A 23,816-nucleotide genomic window follows, 5' to 3' on the forward strand; every position below is an offset into this window, starting at 1 on the left:
AATGTAGCCACCAAAGCCTCGTTGTTCCAGGTCAATTCAGCAGCCAGGATACGGAACTGAATGGCATACTCGCTCACGGAGAGGTCTCCCTGGTGTAGGGTCAGCAAGGATGCAGCAGCCGAAGAAACTCTCCCAGATTCCTCAAAGATCGAGCGGAAGGTCTGTAAGAATCACTGCAAGTCCCGGGTCTCTGGTCCCTGATGTTCCCACAGAGGATTGGCCCATGCCAGGGCTTTGCCGGTAAGGAGAGAGATGATGAAGGCAATCCTGACGTCATCCGAACAGAAGGACCTGGCATGTAGTCTGAAATGGATCAGGCACTGATTCAAAAATCCCCTGCAGGACCTCGGATCTCCGTCATAGCGTGGAGGTAGCGGCAAGAAACACGGGGTTGGTACCGGTACAGACAGGAAGTGTAGCAGGCGGAACCGCAGGAACGGGTGCGGTGATGACTGTGGTTGGAGCAAGCAGCCGATGGGCTATGGCGTTCACCGACAGGAGGAGCTGGTCTTGTCATGACTGGAGATCCTCCATCTCAGCATGGCTTGTGTAGTCAACGTCTCAGGTTGACCAGCGGGGTCCATGGCCTGAGCGTACTGTCACGGAGCGGGTTAGTGGACCCACTAGGCCGTACCGCATCAGCGAGGAGGCAGCTGGCAAAACAACAGGACACCCCAGAAATACAATGTCCCGCACAAGGGTACCTGAATAGTCCAGATGGTGGCCGCAGCTCTGGCACAGATGAGATGGGTGCAGCAGATGGCGCCAAACGTGGCGGATGACACAGGAGCCGCAAGTTGCGCCAGACGGGGCGGATTCCTCCGGACGTGGCAGATAACACAGGACGTGTTGGATTCCTCCGGACGTGGCAGATGACACAGGACGTGGCGGATTCCTCCAGACGTGGCAGATGACACAGGACATGGCGGATTCCTCCAGACGTGGCAGATTCCTCTGGACGTGGCAGATGACACAGTCTGTGGCAGATTCCTCTGGACGTGGCAGATGACACAGGACGTGGCACGACTACATACTAAGGCAAAGCACGGGAAACAGGAACGGGGAACAAGGTACGGGTAACAACAGGAACGGGAAACACTAAGGGACCATTTGCAAGACAGACTGGGAAAACTAACAACGCTCAGGCAAGGATTAGAAGGCCAGGGGCCTTCTTATAGACCAGGAAATCGTGGCAGTTGATGATGATGACGATTTCCTAATTGCGCGTGCTGGCCCTTTAAGGCCGGGCGCGAGCGTTCGCTCACCCTACGGGACACAGCCGAACAGAGCGGAAGTGAGCGCTGGCATCTCCTAGGAGGGAGACGGGGACCAGCGCTCACAGATCCATGGCTGCGGGCGTCGGGAGGTGAGTAAACCCGACGGCCCGCGGCCATGGACACTACAGTACACAATTCATCCTCCCCCAAAGTCTACAGTTTGCAGTGGGAAGTGGGCCCAAGATTCAGTGGAAATCGATTACGTAGTGCACGTTGGTGCTGTGATACCATTGGTAATGGTTTTCCTGTGGTCGGCCATTAGTCCCCATAGGGCACTTTACAAATTGTATCTAGTCATGGATTGAAGCAGTAATGTTTATTATTGGCTCATACTGATATCACTTGACTAGCAAGTATACATATATCAATGCCAGCATCTCCTTAACTATAAAGTACTCAACGTTATTCCTGTACATGACTGGTTCTAGGCAGTGCCGGCCTGTCGGAACCTCACAGAACATTCACACGTCTTCTAGATCGAGCTTGATGCCACACACTATATCTTAAAGCCTAACTCCACTACTGGTTTATTTCTGTAGGACATTTTAGTTCTAGTTGCCTATCAACCACTTGACTTGTTGTGCGGGTGACCACCGTTTCAGTACCCGTAGCTATAGGTACAGAAATGGTTATGGAAAGCTCTATTTGCTGTACAAGAGACTGCCTCTTTAGGCTGCACAGACTTGTTTAGGTTCTTTCTACCAATAAAGCAGGAGAAGATTGTACAAGAAATTGTACCGTGTCAGTATAAAACAGCAAGACAAGAGGGGAGTGTAAGGCATATGGTACCTGTGTACCGATCATGAGGTTGGGGTAAACATCGGAGATAGACTTTAAGTAATATATCTGCCTTCAAGACATCTCAGAAATGACTGGGTCAATGGGAATGTCCAGGCCTGTAAGTGTCTTCACGCAAGCACTGGCGAACATCATCACCAGGACTAGCTTGGGGTAACAAAGGAAATGGACATCCCCTCGTAGTATCTCCATAGATGTAGTAGTTGATATGAGAAGATGTTTGGTGATCAGATGATCAACATCAAGGAGACATGATCCTGACAAAATGCCCTCTAATGATCAGTTCACAGTTGTCAAGGTCCACTGGTGGTGGCTTCTATGGAAATAGAGAGGACTCTCAGGAACCCAAGTGTCTCATCTACCGAGACATCTACAAAGAAGATCTTCCACATTGTTGGAAAATTGTCGCTAAGAGAGGACAACCTAACGCTGCGACTTCAGCTTCATATTGTAAAAGTGGCTGCCCCCCAAGACTCGAGCATACAGCAGCTTCTCTACTTGACAATAAATGTCTGCAGTTTTTTCTCCCAGATTTTCCCAGTTCTACAGTGGGAAACAGAAGACATCAAGATTATAGAAGTCTGAGGGACTTGTTGGGTGGTCAGAGTCTCCTCTTGCTTTTTGTCATTGTGTTTTCTGGCCTTTCACTTGGAGCTCTTGGACTTCAGCTTGCGGTTCCTCAGCTGACGGAGACGTAACAGGAGCTCTTTGGGCAGCTTCTTTCCATTGGCCTGCAGCTCCTTCAGACGTTGCTTTGGAGTCTTGGATATGTAGAAGTCACAGATGGTTGGACGGTCTTCATAGGAGACACGACAGGGCTTCGTAGATGGGTGATATCCCTCCGCTTTGGCAGTGACTTCGTATTCCCCCGGGTTCAGTAGACGCCAGTAGTCTCCATCGACGGCTAGAACAGAAAACACAAGCATATTAAGGGGTCTGTATTATTATTTTTTGGGGGTCTGTATTTATTTAGGCAGTCTGATCTGAATTTATTTAAGAGGTTTGGGATCTGTATTACTTTAGGAGGTCTCATCTGGGGTATGTATTACGTGAGGGGATCTGTGTGTGGTCTGTATTCTTGTTAGAGGTCTGTATTTTGGGGTCCAGTCTTGGCTCTGTATTTAGGTGGTCTGGGGTCTATTTATTTAGGATGTTTGGGATTTGTATTACTTTAGGAGGTCTTATCTAGGGTATGTATTTGGGGGTCTGGGGTATGTATTTTTGTTAAGGTGGTCTGGGATTTATATTACTTTAGGAGGTCTCATCTGGGGTATGTATTACTTGAGGGGATCTGGTTTGTGGTCTATATTCTTGTTTGGGGTCCGGTCTTGGCTCTGTATTTAGGCGGTCTGGGGTGTATTTATTTAGGATGTTTGGGATTTTTATTACTTTAGGAAGTCTTATATAGGGTATGTATATGGTGTCTGGGATCTGTATTTTTGTTAAGAAGTTCTGGTCTGGGGTCTGTATTTTTTTTATTTTTAGGGTTTGGTCTGAGGTCTGAATTTATTTTGGCGGTCTGGAATCTGTATCACTTTAGGAGGTCTCATCTGGGGTATGCATTTTTGTTAAGAGGGTCGGGTCTGGGTCTGTATTACTTTAGGGGGTCTGTATTTATTTTGGGGTCTGGTCCTGGGTCTGTATTTAGGCAGTCTACGGGCTGTATTTATTCAGGAGGTTTGGGATTTGTATTACTTTAGGAGGTCTTATCTAGGCTATATATTTGGAGGTCTGTATTTTTGTTAAGAGGGTCTGGGGTCTATTTTTTAGGTGTCTGGGATCTGTATCTATTTTTGGGATGTGATTAAAGGGGGTTATGCACTATTTGTGATTCAAAGGCTGTAGGTATAAATGGGCGGCACATAGTGGAAAAATACCGCGCACCGCTTCATGCACCGCTTCATTCAGAATCTGAAGCACGGGAACTTTCCATGTCTGCCCCCCCCTCCTCCTTCTTTATAATCTACAGACATAAGAAGAGGAGACATAGGGCAGGACACCGGACTGTAGGATCAGATTACACCGGGTGGTCTGTAAGGTGGACGGACCCTTCCAGTGTTTGGACAGGCAATAAAGCGTACGGGGAATTTCCAGAAATCTCTTCTTTTACGTATATTCTATGGCTGATGCTGCGTGTCGTGTTAGGATCTGGCTAATAATATTAGAAGATATGAAGACACAGGAGCGAAGCCTCAGAAAACACCAGACATTGTTGGAAAACGGGAGCGGATAGCACAATACTAGGGAATACCCCAGAAGACGTAGCCCAGCCAGAGAGGAAGTTCTAGGAGGATTCATACATCAGGCTGCAATGTATATGGGATGTGGTAAACTTATGTGCTGATAAATACAATCCATTGTTCTCTGTTATCAGCCATTCAGCCCAGGAAGAGGCTGACTGTAGGACAGGTGATTATAATCTATTGTTCCCTTTTATCAGCCATCTCTGTCTGCGGAGAGGGTGACTGTAGACCCGGTGAAGTAAATCTTTTGCTCCATGTTATCAGCCATTGCAGTGACTCTACACTGGTGTGATATATACAGTATATAGACATGTACCTGCGCGGATATCATGGTTGATACCATCCACCACTATCACCGCCTCGGGGACTCCTTGGTTTGTATCTTTATCACGCACAACACCTTTAATCCCACGATGCACCTGAAATGAGAATATCAGAGTGATCCAACGGTACGACGGCAGTCCAATCCAGTATAACATCAATGAAGATCTACCTAAAATTGTCTTTTTCATGGCGTGTCTATTAAAAAGGGTATGTCCACCTTTGTGTTATCCTTCAGAGCTGCACTCACTATTCTGCTGGTTGCTATTGGAAACACTCATCAAACTTGTAGACAGACACCCCCTCTGATAACGCAGGGGGCAGTAAGTTTCTCTACATCAGATGAATTTACAGAAGACTTTATTTCCCTAGCAGGGAATGCTGGGAGATTTCAGCTATTATTTATTTTTGTTTTTTCCTCCCCACATTTAAAACCCATAACTTTTTTTTTTTTCATTGATAAAGCCGTATGGGGTATTTTTTTTTTATTTGACGCTTTGTATCTTTTTTACGGCTCCATTTAATGTACTGGGAAATTCTCTGTGGGTGGAATGCGAAAAAAACCAGCGACTCCTCCATGGCTTCACTTTTACTGTGTGCACGGTGTCGGAAAAAACTACAAGGGGTAAATATGATCACGATGACACCAAATTGATATAGTTGTTTTTGTTTTTTTTTTACTACTTTTACAAGGGAAAAGCTAATTGTTAATAAAAATAAAATAGTTTTGTGTCGTCCTATTCTGAGAGGCAGAACTTTTTTTACTATTACGTTGATTGAGCGGTCTGAGGGCTTTTTTTTTGCGGGGTGAGCTGTAGTTTTTATTGGTACCATTTTGGGGTACATGAGACTTTTTGATCACTTTTAATTCCGTTTTTTGTGGGAGGCAAGGTGATGTATGTTTATTTTTTTTTTACAGCGTTCAGAAGTAATGTAATATTGTAATTCATAGTTCGGACTTTTACGGACGCGAAGATACCAGTTATGCTTATTTATTTACATTTTTTCACATTACTTTAGGGAAAAATGGGAAAAGGATTTTTTGAACTTGTAATTTTGCTGCATATACATTTTTTTATTTAACTGTCTTTTAATTTCTTTTTTATTAGTCCCCTAGGGACTTGAACAAGCAATTGCTCGATTGCTTGCACAATATACTGCACTACCTACCATTATAAGGCCCCCAGACTGCCATTACTACCATCGATACCCTGTGATATGTTGCGAGGAAAGGGGGGGGGGGGTGAAGGGCTGTCGGAGAGGGCCGCACCACTCTTTCTAAAGATTTAGATACAGCTGTAGTTGTTGACCGCAGCATGGAAGTTGTTAAATGGCCGGTATCGAAGTTATCTTATATCCCGACCGCTGCAGTGAGGTATTGGCTGTAACATAAAGACAGCACCCGCTCTGTATGGCACCGGCTCAGCCCATGAACCCCCACCCCATACTTCCCTTTCCTGGCTAGGACGTTACTGTACGTCAAATATCAGGAAGGGGTTAAGGGGCTCGTCCCGTCTCTGGTTATTAGAACTTAATCATTGTATAATAAAATGTCTTGTGTTCCAATCCCTCACCATTTCAAGATCTCTGTTTGCTCTCAGTGAATTGACACATTTTTCCTTACCGCCAGAGACTGACAGCCCATCCTAGCAGAAGATAGATTTATGCTGCTGCTGCATTTAGCACACAGAGGATTGTCTACACTAATGCATTGCAACAAGCCCTCAGCTGTGTTAACAGGACTGGATTGAGGCACATATCCACATGAGGTTCCATAGCAACAATTGCTGATCAGCTTTAAAGGAAGGGTGTCATGAAAAAATATTTTTTTATATATGTTATTGCTTTTAGTATGTCATTAAAATACATTTTATTTATTTGTGTTGTACTTTTTTCTTTCTTTTACTTCTCTATGAGGGCTGCCATTTTTTTTTTCATCTCTGTATGTGTCGATTAACCACACATACAGAGATGGTATACGGCACATACATCCGCATAGAGAATGCGAACGGGAGCCGTTCCATTCACTATGCTGTACGCCGTCTGTGTGGGAAAGGCACATGCACCGCTCCCACACAGTCCAAAAGGAAGGTCTTCGGCACAGCGACATCCGGCGCCATTTTCATGTGGACCGGAAGCCGCGGCCGGAAAGTAAGATGACTACTTCCGGTCGCGGCATCCATACATGTGTTCAGAAGCAAGGACTAGGAGCGGCGGCAGGAGCAGGTAAGTTATGTTTGTGTATGTTCGTGTTATACTGTGTGATTACCACTGTATCTAATCCTCCTACACTGTGCATTCGCTCAAAAAATGGCGGCACACAGTGTAGGAGGTTTGAACATTCAACCCCCTCCTTTCTCCTGGCACTAGCCAGGATAAAGGAGGGGGATTGTGTGAGGACACTAGAGCGAGTGTGTCTTCTCCAATTTTGCAGCATAAAGCAATGAGGTTGCTTTACCACATGCCAATGCTGCAATTTTGGGAATTGCTCCCTCTAGTGGCCAGCACATGGAAATGTTATAAATTAGAATCTAATTTATAATATTTCCTGACTTGTGAAAATTTTTTGTATATAAATGATTACACATTGTTCTAGCAGATTAACTAAAAAAAAATATATCTTTCTCTAGCCACACATTCCCTTTAAATCCTACATGGGTTCCCCTTTTCTTTTGCTAGGTCCCCCAATGACTAGCTAATCATGGGGAGCCCCACCGCTCATTTTCATGGAGAGCGCCCCCTTAAAATAAATGAACCATCTATGGATCTTTATGGACGTTGTCTTTGTAAAGGATCTGGTTTATAGAGAGAAGAACCAGGGCACTTCACAATGCGTTGTATGGACCCATTAACCCCTCCATTACTAATGATAAGTATTCTGTAAATGTCACAGATGTAGTTACAGACCTGCTCTATGTAGATAAGCAGAGACTCCTTGTTATTCTCCCACTCAATCGGAAGTTCCAACTCGTGCGGGAATTTATCGCAGGACAATTCCACCGTCACTTCAAAGCAGTTGGTGTGGAGGTAGCTGAAGTCGTTCATACCTGAGCGGAGGAGAAGACGGTTATTAAGGAGAATTAGCCGGATGCTAGTGGCAGTTACATGGGATGGGGCATCTCACTCACTGCCCGCCACTGTGTGCCAATTTGCTCCATTGATGATGTTTCCGAGCCTTATGAAGTTATCATAGTGGCAGATCCTGCGGTTGTCGTCAGCCATAATGCGGTGGCTGGTGGCGTAGACTGTGGCTAGCCAACGAAACATGGCATCATCTGCTGTGGGGGTCAGTTCCTTGGCCATCCAGTAGGAGCGAGCCATGTCGAAAGGATAGGACACCACAAGCTCCCCACCGTGCATGTTAGCACTAAGAACAAATGGGAATTTCAGCATCCAGTCGATGATAGCACGGGTCTCTGGAGCCACCTGCAACACCAACAGATAGTGTAAGAAGTCCAGAGAACACTGCGGTAAATCTGTAACTGCAGTTAGGGAGCTGATCCCCAGATATGCTATGTCAGTGTAAAAATACTCTAGAGCTGCACTCACTAATGTACACAGCAATGTAATGTATGTACACAGTGACTCCATCAGCAAAACAGTGAGTACAGCTCTGGAATATAATACAGGATGTAACTCAGGATCTGTACAGGATAAGTAATGTCATATATGTGCACAGTGACTCCACCAGCAGAATAGTGAGTGCAGCTCTGGAGTATAATACAGGATATAACTCAGGATCAGTACAGGAGTTAGTAATGTAATGTATGTACACAGTGACTCCACCAGCAGAATAGTGAGTGCAGCTCAGGAGAATAATACAGGATATAACTCAGGATCAGTACAGGATAAGTAATGTCATATATGTGCAGAGTGACTCCACCAGCAGAATAGTGAGTGCAGCTCTGGAGTATAATACAGGATGTAACTCAGGATCAGTACAGGAGTTAGTAATGTAATGTATGTACACAGTGACTCCACCAGCAGAATAGTGAGTGCAGCTTTTGAGTATAATACAGGATGTAACTCAAGATCAGTACAGGATAAGTAATGTAATGTATGTACACAGTGAATCCACCAGCAGAATAGTGAGTGCAGCTTTGGGGTATAATACAGGATGTAACTCCGGATCAGTACATGATAAGTAATGTAATGTATGTACACAGTGACTCCACCAGCAGAATATTGAGTGTAGCTCTGGAGTATAATACAAGATGTAACTCAGGATCAGTGCAGAATAAGTAATGTAGTGGATTCCACCAGCAGAATAGTGAGTGCAGCTCTGGGGTATAATAAAGGATGTAACTCAGGATCAGTACAGGATACGTAATGTATGTACACAGTGACTCCATCAGCAGAATAGTGAGTGCAGCTCTGGAGTATAATACAAGATGTTACTCAGGATCAGTGCAGAATAAGTAATGTAGTGGATTCCACCAGTAGAATAGTGAATTCAGCTCTGGAGTGATGGGGCTACTCAAGATTTGCATATTCATCAGATATATGTGGTAGGATACTTCTGCTTACTCACCGTTGCATTTTCCATGGTGTAGTATTCAGGTATTGGGATATAATGGTTGGGGAAGTGTTCAGGAACCTGTTCATGGTCTTCTGCATCCCAGAGGGGGGTGTTGAGGTCAGCAAAGTTGTGGTTGAGATCAAATCCTTGGTAATTCCAGCGGCCAATGCCCCAGCCAGACAGCTCGGAGCCCTAGGTGAAGAAGAGAGCCCCGTAAGTGGCCACGCAGATTGTTACAGCATTTAGTTAGTATTGAGGGGTCTAGTAGGGTTGCAGTAGAGGAGGCACAGTACCAGTTTGTAGGCCATTTCATATCCATCTGGGTTCATGGAGGGCAAGAGATGTATACGAGTGTCTGTGATTAGTCTCACGACTCTTGGGTTGTCCTTCTTGTACTCCTGACACAGATATTCCATAAGATTCAGCATCAACTCTCGACCCAAAACTTCATTCCCATGCATTCCGGCCACGTAGCGAAACTCAGGCTCTCCTGTAATATAAGAACTTGTCACTTTCCTTTATATCTTACGACTAAAGCCGGCTATCCATGGGTCAGAGTGCTCCGACCTGACCGGGATATCTGCAATGATCATAATGAACTATGTCAATGCACCGTCATGGCTCTCCCTCCATAATTTAGGTTTTAACTGTTATGTTGGGACATGCGGGAGTCTGGAGTAGAGAATAAATTGCGCTGTGGGGGGGCTCTATGGCTGCCACTATATGAGGTTCTGTATTTGTCACTGTAATGGGCTCTCTGACTGTCACTATGGAGGTGCTGTAACTATTATGGGGCACTGTGGCTGTCACTGTTATGTAGGCATTGTGAATGGCAGTTTTATGGGTCAATGTGTAATGTCCGTGGCTGCGGGCTGTCAGCTCCAACCTCCCCCTGACAGCCTCAGCCACGAGTCGGCAAGTGCTGGCCCCAGCCTCCTCCTCAGGAGATGCCAGCGCTCGCGTCCACTCACCTCTGCCGGATCCCGTAGGGTGTGCGCGCACGCTCGTGCCCGCTCTTAAAGGGGCAGCGTATGCACCTGACCTCATGGACGAACTTTGACCCATGAGTACTCTGGACTATAAGAGGGGTCCAGCACCCTAGTTCTATGTCTGAGCGTTGTTGTGTTCCCTATAGTTTGTCTATGTGATGGCCTCCTAGTGTGTTCCCTGTTAAAGTCCCTGTACCTATACCTGTTTGCAGTTCCTGTTCCTAGCAATCCATCCCTTCCTGGTCTATCACTGAGCTGTGCCAAAGTCGTGCCGTGCTGCATCCACGTCTGACCTGCTTCACCCCATCTGACGTTCGCCTGCTACCTAAGTACCAGCCGAGCCTGCCCTGCTGCTGTCTGAGCTGCCACAGGTACCTATAGAACTATAGACCTTCACCTGCTCCCTGTTGGCCAGCTGCCTTACCGTCAAGGCGGTACAGCCCAGTGGGTCCACAGACCCTTCATGACAGTACTCTCAGGCCATGGACCCCGCTGGTCGATTCAAGACTATGACGACGACACAGGAGATGCGAGCGGATATGCTGGACCTCCGGTCTCGACAGGACCAACTCCTCCAGGCGTTGAACATTCTTGCACGTCGGCAGGAGGCACAAGCTGCCATTCCTCCTACTACACCTCCTAGCAATGTGGATCCTCAGTCTACACCTCTTGGCAGTGTTGATCCACGTGTTTCTTTGCCACTTCCTGACCGCTATGATGGAGAGGCTAGTACCTGTCGTGGTTTTCTTAATCAATGTCAGATCCACTTCAGCCTGTATGTTAGGACATTTTCGTCTGATGGTGCCATCGTGGCTTTCATAATTTCTCTCTTCACCGGAAAGGCTCTTGCATGGGCGAACCCTATCTGGGAGAGACAAGGACCAGAGACCCGTGACTTCCCTGCCTTCCTCCGGACTTTTCGCATGGTGTTTGAGGAGCCTGGACGGGTCTCATCTGCAGCGGCCTCATCTGCGCCAAGGAGACACCTCCGTGAGTGAGTACGCCATCCACTTCCGCACCCTGGCGGGAGAGCTCTTATGGAACAATGAGGCTCTGGTGGCTGCATTCTGACATGGACTAGCTTCCTGAATTAAAGACTAACTTGCCGCCCAGGATCTGCCGCCTATCCTTGATGACCTCATCCTTCTGTCTGCCCGGATTGATATACGGATCCGTGAACGCCTCCAAGAGGTTCAACGGGAGGGAGCCCTTCCTAGTCTGGTCCCTACTTTGCAGCAACCCATGCTGTCCTCCGATGTAGATCCTCCTAAGAAGTCGGTAATAACGGACCAGTGTAAGTTATCTACCCAAGAGAGACAACGCAGACGCACATCTGGACTCTGTCTTTATTGCGGTCTCTACGGCCATCTGGTGCGCCTGTGCCCCCAAAAATCGCAAAACCTAGGGTTGTTTGGAGTGACGACCTTGGGTAAAGATGGACTTCCGTCTAAATTGTCCATACCTGTGACCATAGTGTCCGGCGAGAAAACGCATCAGGTTTCTGCATATCTGGACTCTGGATCCGCTGCTAATTTCATCCGCAGAGATCTGGTGGACCTTCTGCAATTGCCCACCACCCCTCTGGAGAGGCTGTTGACAGTTGCTTCAGTAAATGGACTACCTCTGCCAGACCCAGTTATAGCTGTGACCAAGCCACTGAGGCTCCAAGTGGGAGCGCTTCACTCCGAACTTCTGTCGTTCTATGTCCTGCCCAAAGCTGTTAACCCTGTGTTGCTGGACGTGCCTTGGCTCCGACTGCATGCCCCACTTCTGGGCTGGAATTCTGGGGAGGTTCTCCAGTGGGGCCCTGAGTGTCAAGGTCGTTGCCTTGTGCGGATTCGTTCGGTATTGCCTTCGCTGCCTCGGTCATTGGCAGGATTGCCGGGTCATTATGCTGCCTTTTCGGACATCTTCAGCAAGAGGGAGGCGGAGACATTGCCCCCACATCGGGCGTATGACTGCCCTATTGAACTGATTCCTGGTGCATCCCTTTCCCGTGGTAGGGTATATCCTCTCTCCTTGCCAGAGACTCTGTCCATGTCCTCCTATGTGAAAGAGAACTTAGAAAGGGGCTTCATACGAAGGTCTTCCTCCCCGGCAGGAGCCGGGTTCTTCTTCGTCAAAAAGAAAGATGGCTCTCTTCGTCCCTGCATCAACTACCGAGGTCTCAACCAGATCACGGTGAAGAATAAATATCCGTTGCCACTGATCTCCAAACTGTTTGACCGTATATGTGGTGCAAAATGTTTTTTCTACAACCTAGTCCGGATTCGTCAGGGTGATGAATGGAAGACTGCATTTAACACCCGTGATGAACACTATGAGTATCTAGTAATGCCCTTCGGCCTGTGTAATGCTCCCGCGGTCTTCCAGGAGTTTGTGAATGACATTTTTCGTGACCTCCTCTATGCTTGTGTTGTAGTCTACCTTGATGACATCTTGATTTTCTCCCCAGATCCTATGACGCACCAGAGACATGTCCGTCTGGTTCTGCTATGGTTAAGGAAAATCGTCTGTACGCCAAGTTGGAGAAGTGCGTATTTGACAAGGATGCTCTACCCTTTCTGGGCTACATCGTCTCGAATCGTGGTCTCGAAATGGATCCTGAAAAGGTAAAGTCTGTCCTGGAGTGGCCACGCCCTCAAGGCTTGAGGGCCATACAGCGCTTTTTGGGATTTGCTAATTTTTACAGGCAGTTTATTCCGAACTTCTCCTCCCTGACTTCTCCCATCTCTAACCTTACTAAGAAGGGTATGAACGCCAAGGTGTGGACTCCCGAGGCAGAGTCCGAATTCAATAGCCTGAAGAGTGCCTTCACGTCAGCCTCTATCCTCCATCATTGGGATGTCTCTCTGCAGTTCTCGTTGGAGGTGGACGCATCTTCTGTCGGTGCTGGTGCACTCCTGTTCCAGAGAGGTCCCAAGGGCAAGTCAAGGGTATGTGGATACTTTTCCAAGCTCTTCTCTTCCGCAGAACGCAACTACTCGATTGGGGATCGGTAGTTACTGGCCATCAAATTGGCTCAGGAAGAGTGGAGACATCTACTAGAGGGTGCAGATCATCCGATCTTGATTTTTACGGACCACAAGAATCTGACCTACCTCCAGACGGCCCAACGGCTGAACCCTCATCAGGCCAGGAGGTCACTGTTCTTTGCAAGGTTTCAATTTGAGCTTCATTATCGCCCGGCCGACAAGAATGTGGGGACTGATGCTTTGTCCAGGTCTTTTTAGACAGAAGACACCATTGAGAGTCCACAGAACATTATCGATCCATCTTGCATTGTCTCGGTCAATCCCCTGAAAATTGGGGACATTCCTCCAGGGAGGACTTTTGTGCTCCTCACTAATCATGGAAGAATCCTCCGCTGGGGACACTCCTCTAGACTGGCAAGTCAGGCGGGGTTACGTAAGACTCGGGATTTGATTGCTCGTCATTTCTGGTGGCCCACTCTGCCCAAGGATATTGTGGACTTCGTTTTTTCCTGTGCTGTATGTGCAGCCAACAAGGCCACCCATTCCAGACCTGCTGGTTTGCTCCAGCCATTTCCTGTGCCCAATGCTCCCTGGCAGCATATAGCTATGGACTTTATCACGGACCTGCCTCTCTCTGCTGGATACAATGCTGTCTGGGTGGTGGTGGACCGATTTTCGAAGATGGTCCACTTCGTTCCTCTGACCGGTCTTCCTTCTGCTCCTCAGTTGGCCAAGTTATTTATCCAACACATATTCCGCCTGCACGGCTTGCCGCAGCATATTGTGTCTGATCGGGGGGTTCTGTTTACCTCGAGGTTCTGGAGAGCCCTCTGCGGACTTCTTGGCATGAAGTTAGACTTTTCTTCTGCCTACCATCATCAGTCTAATGGTCAGGTCGAGAGGATCAACCAGATTTTGGAGAACTACCTACGCCACTTCATCTCCAAGCAGCATGATGACTGGGTGCAGCTGCTCCCATGGGTGGAGTTCTCCTACAATAATCACACCAGCGAGTCTACTAGGAATACACCGTCCTGCATTGTTTACGGCCAGCACCCACGAATTCCTCTCCCGGTGCCTGATCCTTCCGATGTACCTGCAGCTGATTCCACGTTTAGAGACTTTTTGCAGATCTGGCAGCAAACTCGATCCTCCATCCTAATGGCAGTGGACCGCATGAAACGGAAGGCTGACACAAGGATAAGAGAGCCTCCTCGGTTTCTTCCTTGCACTATGGTCTGGCTGTCGTCCAGGAATATCCGACTGAGGGTGCCGTCATGTAAATTTGCCCCCAGGTTCCTCGGACAATTCGAGGTCCTGCAGCAGATCAACCCTGTCACCTACAAGCTTCAGCTGCCTCCTACCCTCAGGATTCCCAACTCCTTCCATGTCCCTCTCCTGAAACCAGTGATCCTGAACCAGTATTCCAAGACTCCCAGCTCTGCGGTTGCCTCCAGCGGCCCCTCGGACATCTTTGAGGTCAAGGAGATCTTGGACACCAAGAGAGTGAGAGGAAAGACTTTTTATTTGGTGGATTGGAGGGGGTTTGGTCCTGAAGAGAGGTCCTGGGAGCCAGAGGAGAACCTCAATGCTCCTACTCTTCTGAAGAAGTTTCTCTCTCGCTCTGGTCCCAAGAAGAGGGTGCGTAAGAGGGGGGATACTGTAATGTCCGTGGCTGCGGGCTGTCAGCTCCAGCCTCCCGCTGACAGCCGGAGCCACGAGTCGGCAAGCGCTGGCCCCAGCCTTCTCCTCAGGAAACGCCAGCGCTCGCGTCCACTCACCTATGCCGGATCCCGTAGGGTGTGCGCATACGCTCGTGCCCACTCTTAAAGGGATCAATACAAAAGAATGCCTGCCGGCAAGAAAAGCCCTGTTTTACAACTATGAATAGATAAAATAAAAATTTTTATTAGGCTATTGTAGCAAAAGACAGACTACACTGAAATTAAAAGATTCAAGTCCATAGCTGACAATGATCAGCATAGTGTACTATATAGCAACTCTGTTGTAGGAATACAGAGTGTCAGCGGCTGCAGGACGCTACACTCTAGTTCACAAATTAATGTCAGAAGTCAGCAGGAACAAGTGGTTAAAATTTCAAAGAAAGCCCCCCCGACATGTTTCGCTACAGATGTAGCGTCTTCAGGGGTATCGGGGCTAATGACGGCGCACCGCGGATTTCGGATGGTTAAATGCACAGTAAATTGGCCACACATGTCCCTTCATTATGGCACAGGCCAATAAGAAACAAGATAGAGGACCGAGCCTCCACCGCAGTGATGGACAGATAGCACTGCGAATGGTAAGTCAGTTAAAACCCACCAATGAAACGTCGCATATGCACGCATGCGCAGGGAACGCCATGGCAAAATCAGAGACTGTATGTTACAGTCAGAGAGAAGCGGTCCCCGGCGCATGCGCGACAAACAGGCATCGAACCTCAGTGGAGCCGAACGTGATTTAGTAATTTACATTGAATAACAATGCACTTCTCACCAACAACCGCAGTATAAGAGGCTTGTGCTCGGGGGACATATGTAGCAACTTAGTATTTGTAAAGAAGCAGATAATGTCAATGTGTCAACTTGGTAAAGGGAGTGGGCGGCTGCCTCGCTCCACAATTTTACTCAACGTCACCACTAGGGGCAAGAATAGAAGCAACCACAGCAATCAGGCTGCGCAGTGGCGTAACTACCGCCGTAGCGCCTGCTACGGGGCCCGGGGCATGAGGGGGCCCATGTCTCCCGCCGGCACGGGCCCCCACCATGGCCGGAGGCTCCGCTAGCAGCCGTTATGGCTGCTACAGCGCGACGCCACTGAACACGACTACGGCAGAGCAGGGAGGTATCTACCCGCTCTGCCATTAAACAAAAGACATGTATCCCCTCTCCACAGGAGAAGGGATACATGTGTGATCGCTGGCAGCGATAGGGAGAATGGGGGACTGAAGGTCCACTGAAGTTCTCCATCACAAACCTCGGACTTCTGGGGTCTGTGTCGGCAGCTCCGTAGAAATGAATGGAGCGCCGGTCGCGCTTGTGCGCATGCGTGACCAGCGCTCCTTTCATTTTTATTGAGCTGCGCAGACGCCGGAAGTCAGAGATTAGTCATGGAGAACTTCAGGGGACCTTCAGTCCCCCGTTCTCCCTATCGCTGCCAGCGATCACACATGTATCCCCTATCCACAGGAGGGGATACATGTCTTTTGTAGGACACGCTGTAGGTCGCATTTTTTGGGGAGGGCGGACGCTGTTTGGCGTTCCCTACAGGGGGGGGCTGTATGGCGTTCCCTACAGGGGGGCTGTAGGGCGTTCCCTACAGGGGGGGGCTGTATGGCGTTCCCTACAGGGGGGGGCTGTAGGGCGTTCCCTACAGGGGGGCTGTATGGCGTTCCCTACAGGGAGGGGGGCTGTATGGCGTTCCCTACAAGGAGGGGGCAGTATGGCGTTCCCTACAGGGGGGGCTGTATGGCGTTCCCTACAGGGGGGGCTGTATGGTGTTCCCTACAGGGGGGGCTGTATGGCGTTCCCTACAAGGGGGGGGGCTGTATGGCGTTCCCTACAGGGGGGGGCTGTATGGTGTTCCCTACAGGGGGGGGGCTGTATGGCGTTCCCTACAGGGGGGGCTGTATGGCGTTCCCTACAGAGGGGGGGGCTGTATGGCGTTCTCTACAGGGGGGGCTGTATGGCGTTCTCTACAGGGGGGCTGAATGGCGTTATCTACAGGGGGGGGCTGTAAAAAAGGCACTATCTACAGGGGGGGTTCTGTGACACCCAGGGGAGGGGGGCCCCAGTCAAAAGTTTGCTGTGGGGCCCAGTCTTTCCTAGTTACACCCCTGAGGCTGCGGTTGTAATCTTCATAAAGAGAAACCGCAGCAGCAGCCGTCAAGAAATATAGTCTGGGTAAAGAAAATAATAAATAGGATATTGAGCTATAAAATAATAAAGAATGGCAGGGTGGATAGGTTATACACATGGCTTATTTAAATACCAAAAGCATCTTATAGAATAGTGTGCTCAGAGGTGAAGAGCACATAAATACAAGCTGACCAGCCAGATGGAGGTCAAGTGAGTCTAAGCAGAGATGCTGGGAAAATATATATACGCAGTTTTAATTATTTCGATAAAGAAGATGTCCAAAAGGTCAAAGAAACGCTGCAAAAGTGAACCCCTCATTGAGGCCACCCGGACTAAGTGATCCCAAACGATGGATCCAGCGTGCCTCCTCCTGAAGCAATCTACGATCCAAATTGCCCGCTCTAGGGTCAAGCTTAATCTGAGCAATACCCCAGAATTGTAATGAGCGAATATCCCCGCCATGTATAAAACGAATGTGTCTGGACAGTGGTGTATCATCATTATGATTAATGGTACTCAGATGTTTCGAAATTCTCCTCCTTAACACCTGTATAGTTTTACCCACATAAAGCTTAGGGCACGGGCACTTTGCTACATAGATTACGCCTTTGCTCTGGCAGTTGATGAATTGTCTAACTTGGTAGGACCTACCATCAAGTGGGTTAGTAAATTGCTTGACAGTAGGCATAAGGTAACAAAAAGAGCATCGACCACATGGATAGGAACCAATAGCCGATGATTTCAGCCAAAATTTTGGTGCAACAGTAGATCTAGCGTGATGGCTATGCACCAAATAGTCACGCAGGTTCCTACCTCTGCGGTAAGTAATGCTGGGGGTAGGAGGGACCACATCCTGAAGGTCAGGGACGGCCAAGAGAACTGGCCAGTGTCGACACAGGATCTCACGAACTTGTTGAGAACCAGTGTCGAAAGTACCAATACATCGGATGTTGGTCGATCCCATAGACTTGATGGTGGTCGAAGATTGTTGAGCATCCTGGGGTTTTCGTTCACACAACAATTCCTATCTATCTGTGGCCCTTGCCCTGGCATATGCTCTATGTAGCCACTTTCTAGGGTAACCACGTGCCAAGAATTTGGAGAAAAGTCCATCACACTCCAATTGAAAGGACCGCTCATCGGAGCAGTTCCTTTTGGCCCAGAGGTATTGCCCTATAGGGATACCCTTCTTTAGAGCGGGAGGATGGAAACTTTCCCAATGTAATAGACTATTAGTTGATGTTGGTTTCTGTGAGATATCAGTGTGGACACCACCAGCAGGGTCCAGGGAGATTTTAAGGTCCAAGAAAGTAATTTCTTCTTCATGTATAACGTGAGTGAATTTCATGCCCACCTGATTGTCATTAAGCGTGGCATGAAATCGTGAAATAAAATTAAATCGCCGTCCCATAGGAGGAAAATATCGTCGATATATCTCCCCCAGAAAAGAATATGACAGGTGTAAGAAGCTAACTTATCAGAAAAAACTATGGTGTCTTCCCACCATCCCAAAAATACATTTGCATATGTTGGTGCACAGACGTTGCCCATGACCGTTCCTTTTATCTGTTGATAACATTTTTGGTCAAATAGAAAATAATTGTGTGTCAAAAGAAATTTAAGTAGAGACAGTAAAAATGTATTGTGTGCATGAAATTGAGTGCCCTTTGTGCTCAAAAAATGTGCAACAGCAGTGAGGCCAAATTTATGTTCAATGTTGGTGTAAAGAGATTCCACATCAATACTAGCAATAAGTGTGGAGGGAGTTACGTGAATCTCCTGGATCCTGTTGATGGTGTCCTTAGTATCTTTCAGGAATGATGGCAGAGAAGTGACGAAAGGGGAAAGGATCTCGTCAAGATACATGCTGATACCCTGAGTAAGGCTGTCATTGCCTGACACAATAGGCGTGCCGGGAATTGGGCGGGATGCCTTATGGATTTTAGGCAGAGCGTAAAAGCTCGCCAACGTAGGACAAGGATTATAAATCCGTTTAAATTCCTCGCTGGTGATCATGCTCGGTGTCTTTGCCTCATCAAGTAGCGTGCGCAGATCCTTAAGAAAAAGATCAGTGGGCTTTTTTTCAAGAATGATGTAAGTGGTGATATCATCCAATAATCTGTGAGCCATAGCAACATAATCGTCCAGATTCATAACCACAATATTCCCCCCTTTGTCAGAGGGTTTGATGGTAATTTGGTAATTGTTGCAAAGTTCGTCTAGTGCCACCCTTTCTGGCTCGCTGAGGTTAGCGAGTGCTCTAGTTCTATCCAATTTGATTCTTTTCAGGTCTGCGCATACCAACTTGACGAAAACATCTATGTGGGCATATTGTGAGAATGGTGGAGTCAGCTTGGACTTAGGACGCAGCGAGGAAATGGGACCAATAGCTGCAATGGGCCCAACTTCATTTTCATACAGGAGAGTTTCAAGATCTCTGAGTGTGTTAGCTTCGGCCCTATCAATATCCCCCGTGCTTAATGCATTGTTTTTAAAATACTTATGTAGGGCCACTTTTCTGGCAAATAGATTCACATCCTTAGTCCAGACAAATTCGTCGAATAAAGGAGTAGGGGTAACGGATAGGCCTCTACGCAGTAGTGTCAATTGAGAGTCATTTAGGTGAACGGAGGATATGTTATACACCTGCATTTCGTCACTTCTAGTTGGAACAGTGGGAATAGATGGTGGTACCATTAGCCCAGGTTCCACCTGGGGTTGGCAGTTCCTAAAAAAGGAAATGTGTTGAGGGGTCCACTAATGTTGTTGGTAATGCCAGTAGGGCATCTTGTAATAGTAGAGTTTTGGCTGGAGGTACTGCCAGTTGTTCGAGGGGTTGATGGTATAGTTGAGGTAGCAGCAACTGCTGGTACAGAAAAGGCTGATAATAAGGAGGGATTGGAAGTAATGGTAGGAGTCGGATTTGACTGGCATTTCGTGTTTGATGTAGTCTGTACAGTACTCCTTTTATCGGAATTAAATCTGTTGTTTTTTATTTCGCGTTTAGTGCCCAATCTAGAGCCGGGGGAACGCACAGATTCGTCGTTACCAGATACCTCTGAGTCAGAAATATCTGTGAAGACGTGTACACGTTTAGGAGCAAAATGTGACTGTGTTCTATAAGTATCGAAATCTCTACGATCTCTAACGTACTTGCGATGCTTCCTCTCTTTTATCTCAGCTTGTAACTTTTCAATATTTTTTTGTAATTGAGTTTCGCAGTTATTGAATTCACTTAGAGTATTGAATCCCTGAATATCCCCAATTTCCTTCTCCAACTGAAGAGCAGTTTTATTATGATCACGTTTTTCAAAGTCCAAGATATATTGTAAGAGTCGTAAGGAGCTCTCTGTGAGTATCTCCTCCCAGCCCCTAACAAATTCTGCATCACTACGATAAGAATTGGGGGTGATGTTAATGCGGAGCCCCCTATATACAATTTTCTGTTGTATATAGGTCTCTTAAAGGGGCAGCGCGCGCACCGGACCTCATGGACAAACTTTGACCCGTGAGTACCCTGGACTATAAGAGGGGTCCAGCCCCCTAGTTCTATACCTGAGCGTTGTTGTGTTCCCTATAGTTTATCTATGTGATGACCTCCTAGTGTGTTTCCTGTTCCAGTCCCTGTTCCTGTACCTATACCTGTTTCCAGTTCTTGTTCCTAGCAATCCATCCCTTCCTGGTCTAGCCCTGAGCTGTGCCAAAGTCGTGCCGTGCTGCATCCACGTCTGACGTGCTTCACCTCGCCTGACATCTGCCTGCTACCTAAGTCCCAGCCGAGCCTGCCTTGCTGCTGTCTGAGCTGCCACAGGTACCTATAGAACTATAGACCCTCACCTGCTCCCTGTTGGCCAGCTGCCTTACCGCCAAGGCGGTACGGCCCAGTGGGTCCGCAGACCCTTCGTGACACAATGACTGTGGCTGGCATGTGTGTTAGTGTCAATGAACTCTCCATTTCGACAAATTTCTGCGTACACCCCTGTACTGTAGGTAAATCTGTTAACAATAGTGATTTCTCATGTGCATAGTCCTCTTACCCAGCTCGTGCTGTCCTGGGTTGTCGGATATCTCCATCACATACATCTTGAGCCCAAGGTAACTCTTGCCGATGCTGTAGACACGAGTGATATTTGGGCAGTCCTCATTAACTTTCTTCATCAGCTGAAAAGACAATTTCACATTAAACAGACATTATATAATCGACAATTCGGACTGACTTTCCGGACTCTCGACATATAATAGACATTTCAGGCTCTCTCAGATGACTTTACCGACTCTCGACAGATAATCTGGATTTGTTTGGCTGATACTCCATTTATGGTATGAAAGGTCCATCAGACATTATAATAGAGAATCCCTACTGGGGTTGTATATTAGACTGTTATTACAATATGGCTGTCTGTCCATCAGTTGGACATCCACCAGCAGGCCACCATGTTATGTGTACAGCCGGCTTCCATCTGTACTGTCCACAGTCGTTGTGTCTTGTTGATAATCACCTTACGCATCTCCTTGTAGTTGTGGTGTTTAAACTCCAGCTTGTCGGTCGGCTGTGGTTCCTGTTCCCACATGAAGACTGTGTTTGGATCTGTGTGAAAAAGCCACAACCTCACATTAACCCTGTCTTCTCCAAGCCCACACCCCGTCCTCATGTGCTCGCACACTAAGGACACAGTTGCTGAGTGCCCCTACTTTCTAGGGAAACTTTTACTGTATTTTTGATGATCAGCAAAGTTTTCGAAAGTTTTTTCACTTTATGGAAATGTCCCTCTTTTCTCAGTAACTTTAGGAGAAAATAATATCTATGACAAACAATTTTGTTGATCCTTGTAATTGGGTCCTTGAAAGTAAACCCTGGGGTGTATTGAAGGAGAGGTATTCCCCAGGTTATACTTCCAATCCCAGTCATCACCAGTGCATCATCTATTGACGAGCTTTAATAAACCTTCCTTTCCTTTCACTTGGCCTCGTAAATACCCTGACGGCCATCTTTGATTTTCTGCTGAGCTACTGAGGTGACCACCTCTGGTACCCATAGATTAAAGAGCTGCAATAGTGGTCACCTCCCTGAGACCCTCCAGAGGAGCACTGGAGCCCAGGGGAAGGTAATTACAGTAGATTTCCTGTCCACTAGATCTCTCCACCGCTCACATTGTCTTGTTTTTGGCCTGAGATGTTATGGAGAAGGCTCTTGTAAAGGTCACAGTCAGGAGGAGATATTTTAGGATATACCTGAAGTGATTACACACCTGGAAGAGGACATCCCAGAATCTCTGCTCTCAAGCAGATGGTGCCGTTCTCGAACCACGTCTGTGGATTGATCCTGATGTATCGTCCAACCATGGGAGCGGGCAGCTTGTTCAGCACTGGAGTATCGGGGTCTTGATTGGCTTTAAAAATCTAAAAAGATGGTTATATCATTGTTTGTCCTATTACAAATCTAAGGCGGCCAAGGTGCCAGTGCAGTAAGACACTCCAGCTGAAGTTGAACTCATCCCTCCTCACCATTGGTGGTGTGAACCTGCAGGGACTTCTCTACATACAATGCAGCAATAGCAAACAAGGGAGCGAAGAATTGGTCCCATTTTTCTCCTACAAGGAACTGAATTGGGGGGGGGGGGGGGGTAAGAACCTGACTGTCTAGTTCCTGTATGGGGGGGGGGGTCGCATTAACTAGCTCCAAGCTGGAAGCCTCATTGATATCCACATGAAATAATGTGGACCCCACAAAATTATGTCATTTTTTTTGGGATTGGTTTCAACAGGTGTACTCTCAATACAGGACAAGTGGGGAAAGACGAAAGAACATTTGCTCACCTGTCAACTGCTCAACCAAAATAGAGCCCCCCCCCAACCTCCGGTCCATGTCACCATGCTTTCCTAGTTAGCAGAAGCACCTGGTGCTTGTTCACTCACCTCCCTGAAGTCCTCATGGCCCTCAGTTGCCTCCCCTCTGTGACGTAATTGTAGTGTAGATAGACCTCCCTAATAGTAACAACATCATGCCGAACTGTAGTTTATTGTTTTGGGGCTTTTTGTGCCCCTCCAACATATTGTCAGCATTCCTCATAGAAACCAAAGCAGCCCACTCTTGTGGCCAGTGCCGATCAGGACTCCACACCCTATGAGCCCAAGGTCATTCTTTCCTGACCTTCAAAACTAGAAAAATACCGCCTTAAAAACGTGTTAATCAAGAAGTGCGATGCTCGTTGCAGGGACACGGTTCTGCTGGGCCATACACCGCCTGATCATGGTCTGACCTTGTGAGCGGGCGATGAGGGCCTCATATTATAGAGAACTCCACAATACTCCTACTGTCTCATAGAAAGATGGCGTTAATGGTGATCAATGATGTCCCACCAATGGTGAATAATGGGGTCCAATGACCATAATGTTAGTAGATTGATGTGACCGCCGTGTTTAGTCAGATGTCTGGTGTATAATGACTCATCACATGACTGGTTCCAGCAAGATGGGCCCAGATGCAGCGAAACAAGAGCGAAAGATCCCGAAGAAACAGTGACAGCGAGAAGTGACCCGCAGAGCAGATTTCCTTTAGCCTGGAGACATCATTGGTCACTGATTTCTGCTCGGACTTGAAGATTTGCAGCTACAGTCAATATGACCGCCCTCGCTTCTCTCACCCAACTTTCCTAAATGGTCTAATTATATCATGACATCTGCAGAGGGTCTAGTTATATCATGACATCTGCGGAGGGTCTGGTTATATCATGACATCTGCGGAGGGTCTAGTTATAACATGATATCTGCAGAAGGTCTAGTTATTGCATGATATCTGAACAGGGTCCAGTTGTATCAGGATATCCACACAGGATC

The 23,816-nt window shown here is 47.4% G+C and overlaps 1 protein-coding gene across 1 annotated transcript; it reads right to left on the reverse strand.

Annotated features, from left to right (window-relative positions):
* Positions 1-1,597: 1,597 nt before the first annotated feature.
* Positions 1,598-22,423, reverse strand: LOC142671121 (putative carboxypeptidase X1). The gene is made up of 9 exons (XM_075847141.1): positions 22,229-22,423; positions 21,479-21,567; positions 21,017-21,140; positions 9,452-9,648; positions 9,171-9,350; positions 7,768-8,065; positions 7,547-7,686; positions 4,635-4,737; positions 1,598-2,979 (listed from the first exon to the last, which is right to left on the reverse strand). The coding sequence occupies exons 1-9, from the start codon at positions 22,320-22,322 to the stop codon at positions 2,720-2,722; spliced, it is 1,485 nt and encodes a 494-aa protein (XP_075703256.1). The 5' UTR covers positions 22,323-22,423; the 3' UTR covers positions 1,598-2,719.
* Between the last annotated feature and the right edge of the window lie 1,393 nt (positions 22,424-23,816).

This window comes from Rhinoderma darwinii (assembly GCF_050947455.1).
Source record: "Rhinoderma darwinii isolate aRhiDar2 chromosome 1 unlocalized genomic scaffold, aRhiDar2.hap1 SUPER_1_unloc_24, whole genome shotgun sequence".
In the NCBI taxonomy this organism is placed as follows: Eukaryota; Metazoa; Chordata; class Amphibia; order Anura; family Rhinodermatidae; genus Rhinoderma; species Rhinoderma darwinii.

Bases quoted from the DNA above. Each gene is read 5' to 3' on its own strand.
- LOC142671121 (XM_075847141.1), bottom strand. From the start codon at position 22,322: ATGGTTGGACGATACATCAGGATCAATCCACAGACGTGGTTCGAGAAC. The intron at 9,649-21,016 runs GTAAGAGGACTA...CTTATATTACAG, and splicing joins CCCAGGACAGCACGAGCTGG to GAGAGCCTGAGTTTCGCTAC. The intron at 9,351-9,451 runs GTACTGTGCCTC...TTCTTCACCTAG, and splicing joins ATGAAATGGCCTACAAACTG to GGCTCCGAGCTGTCTGGCTG.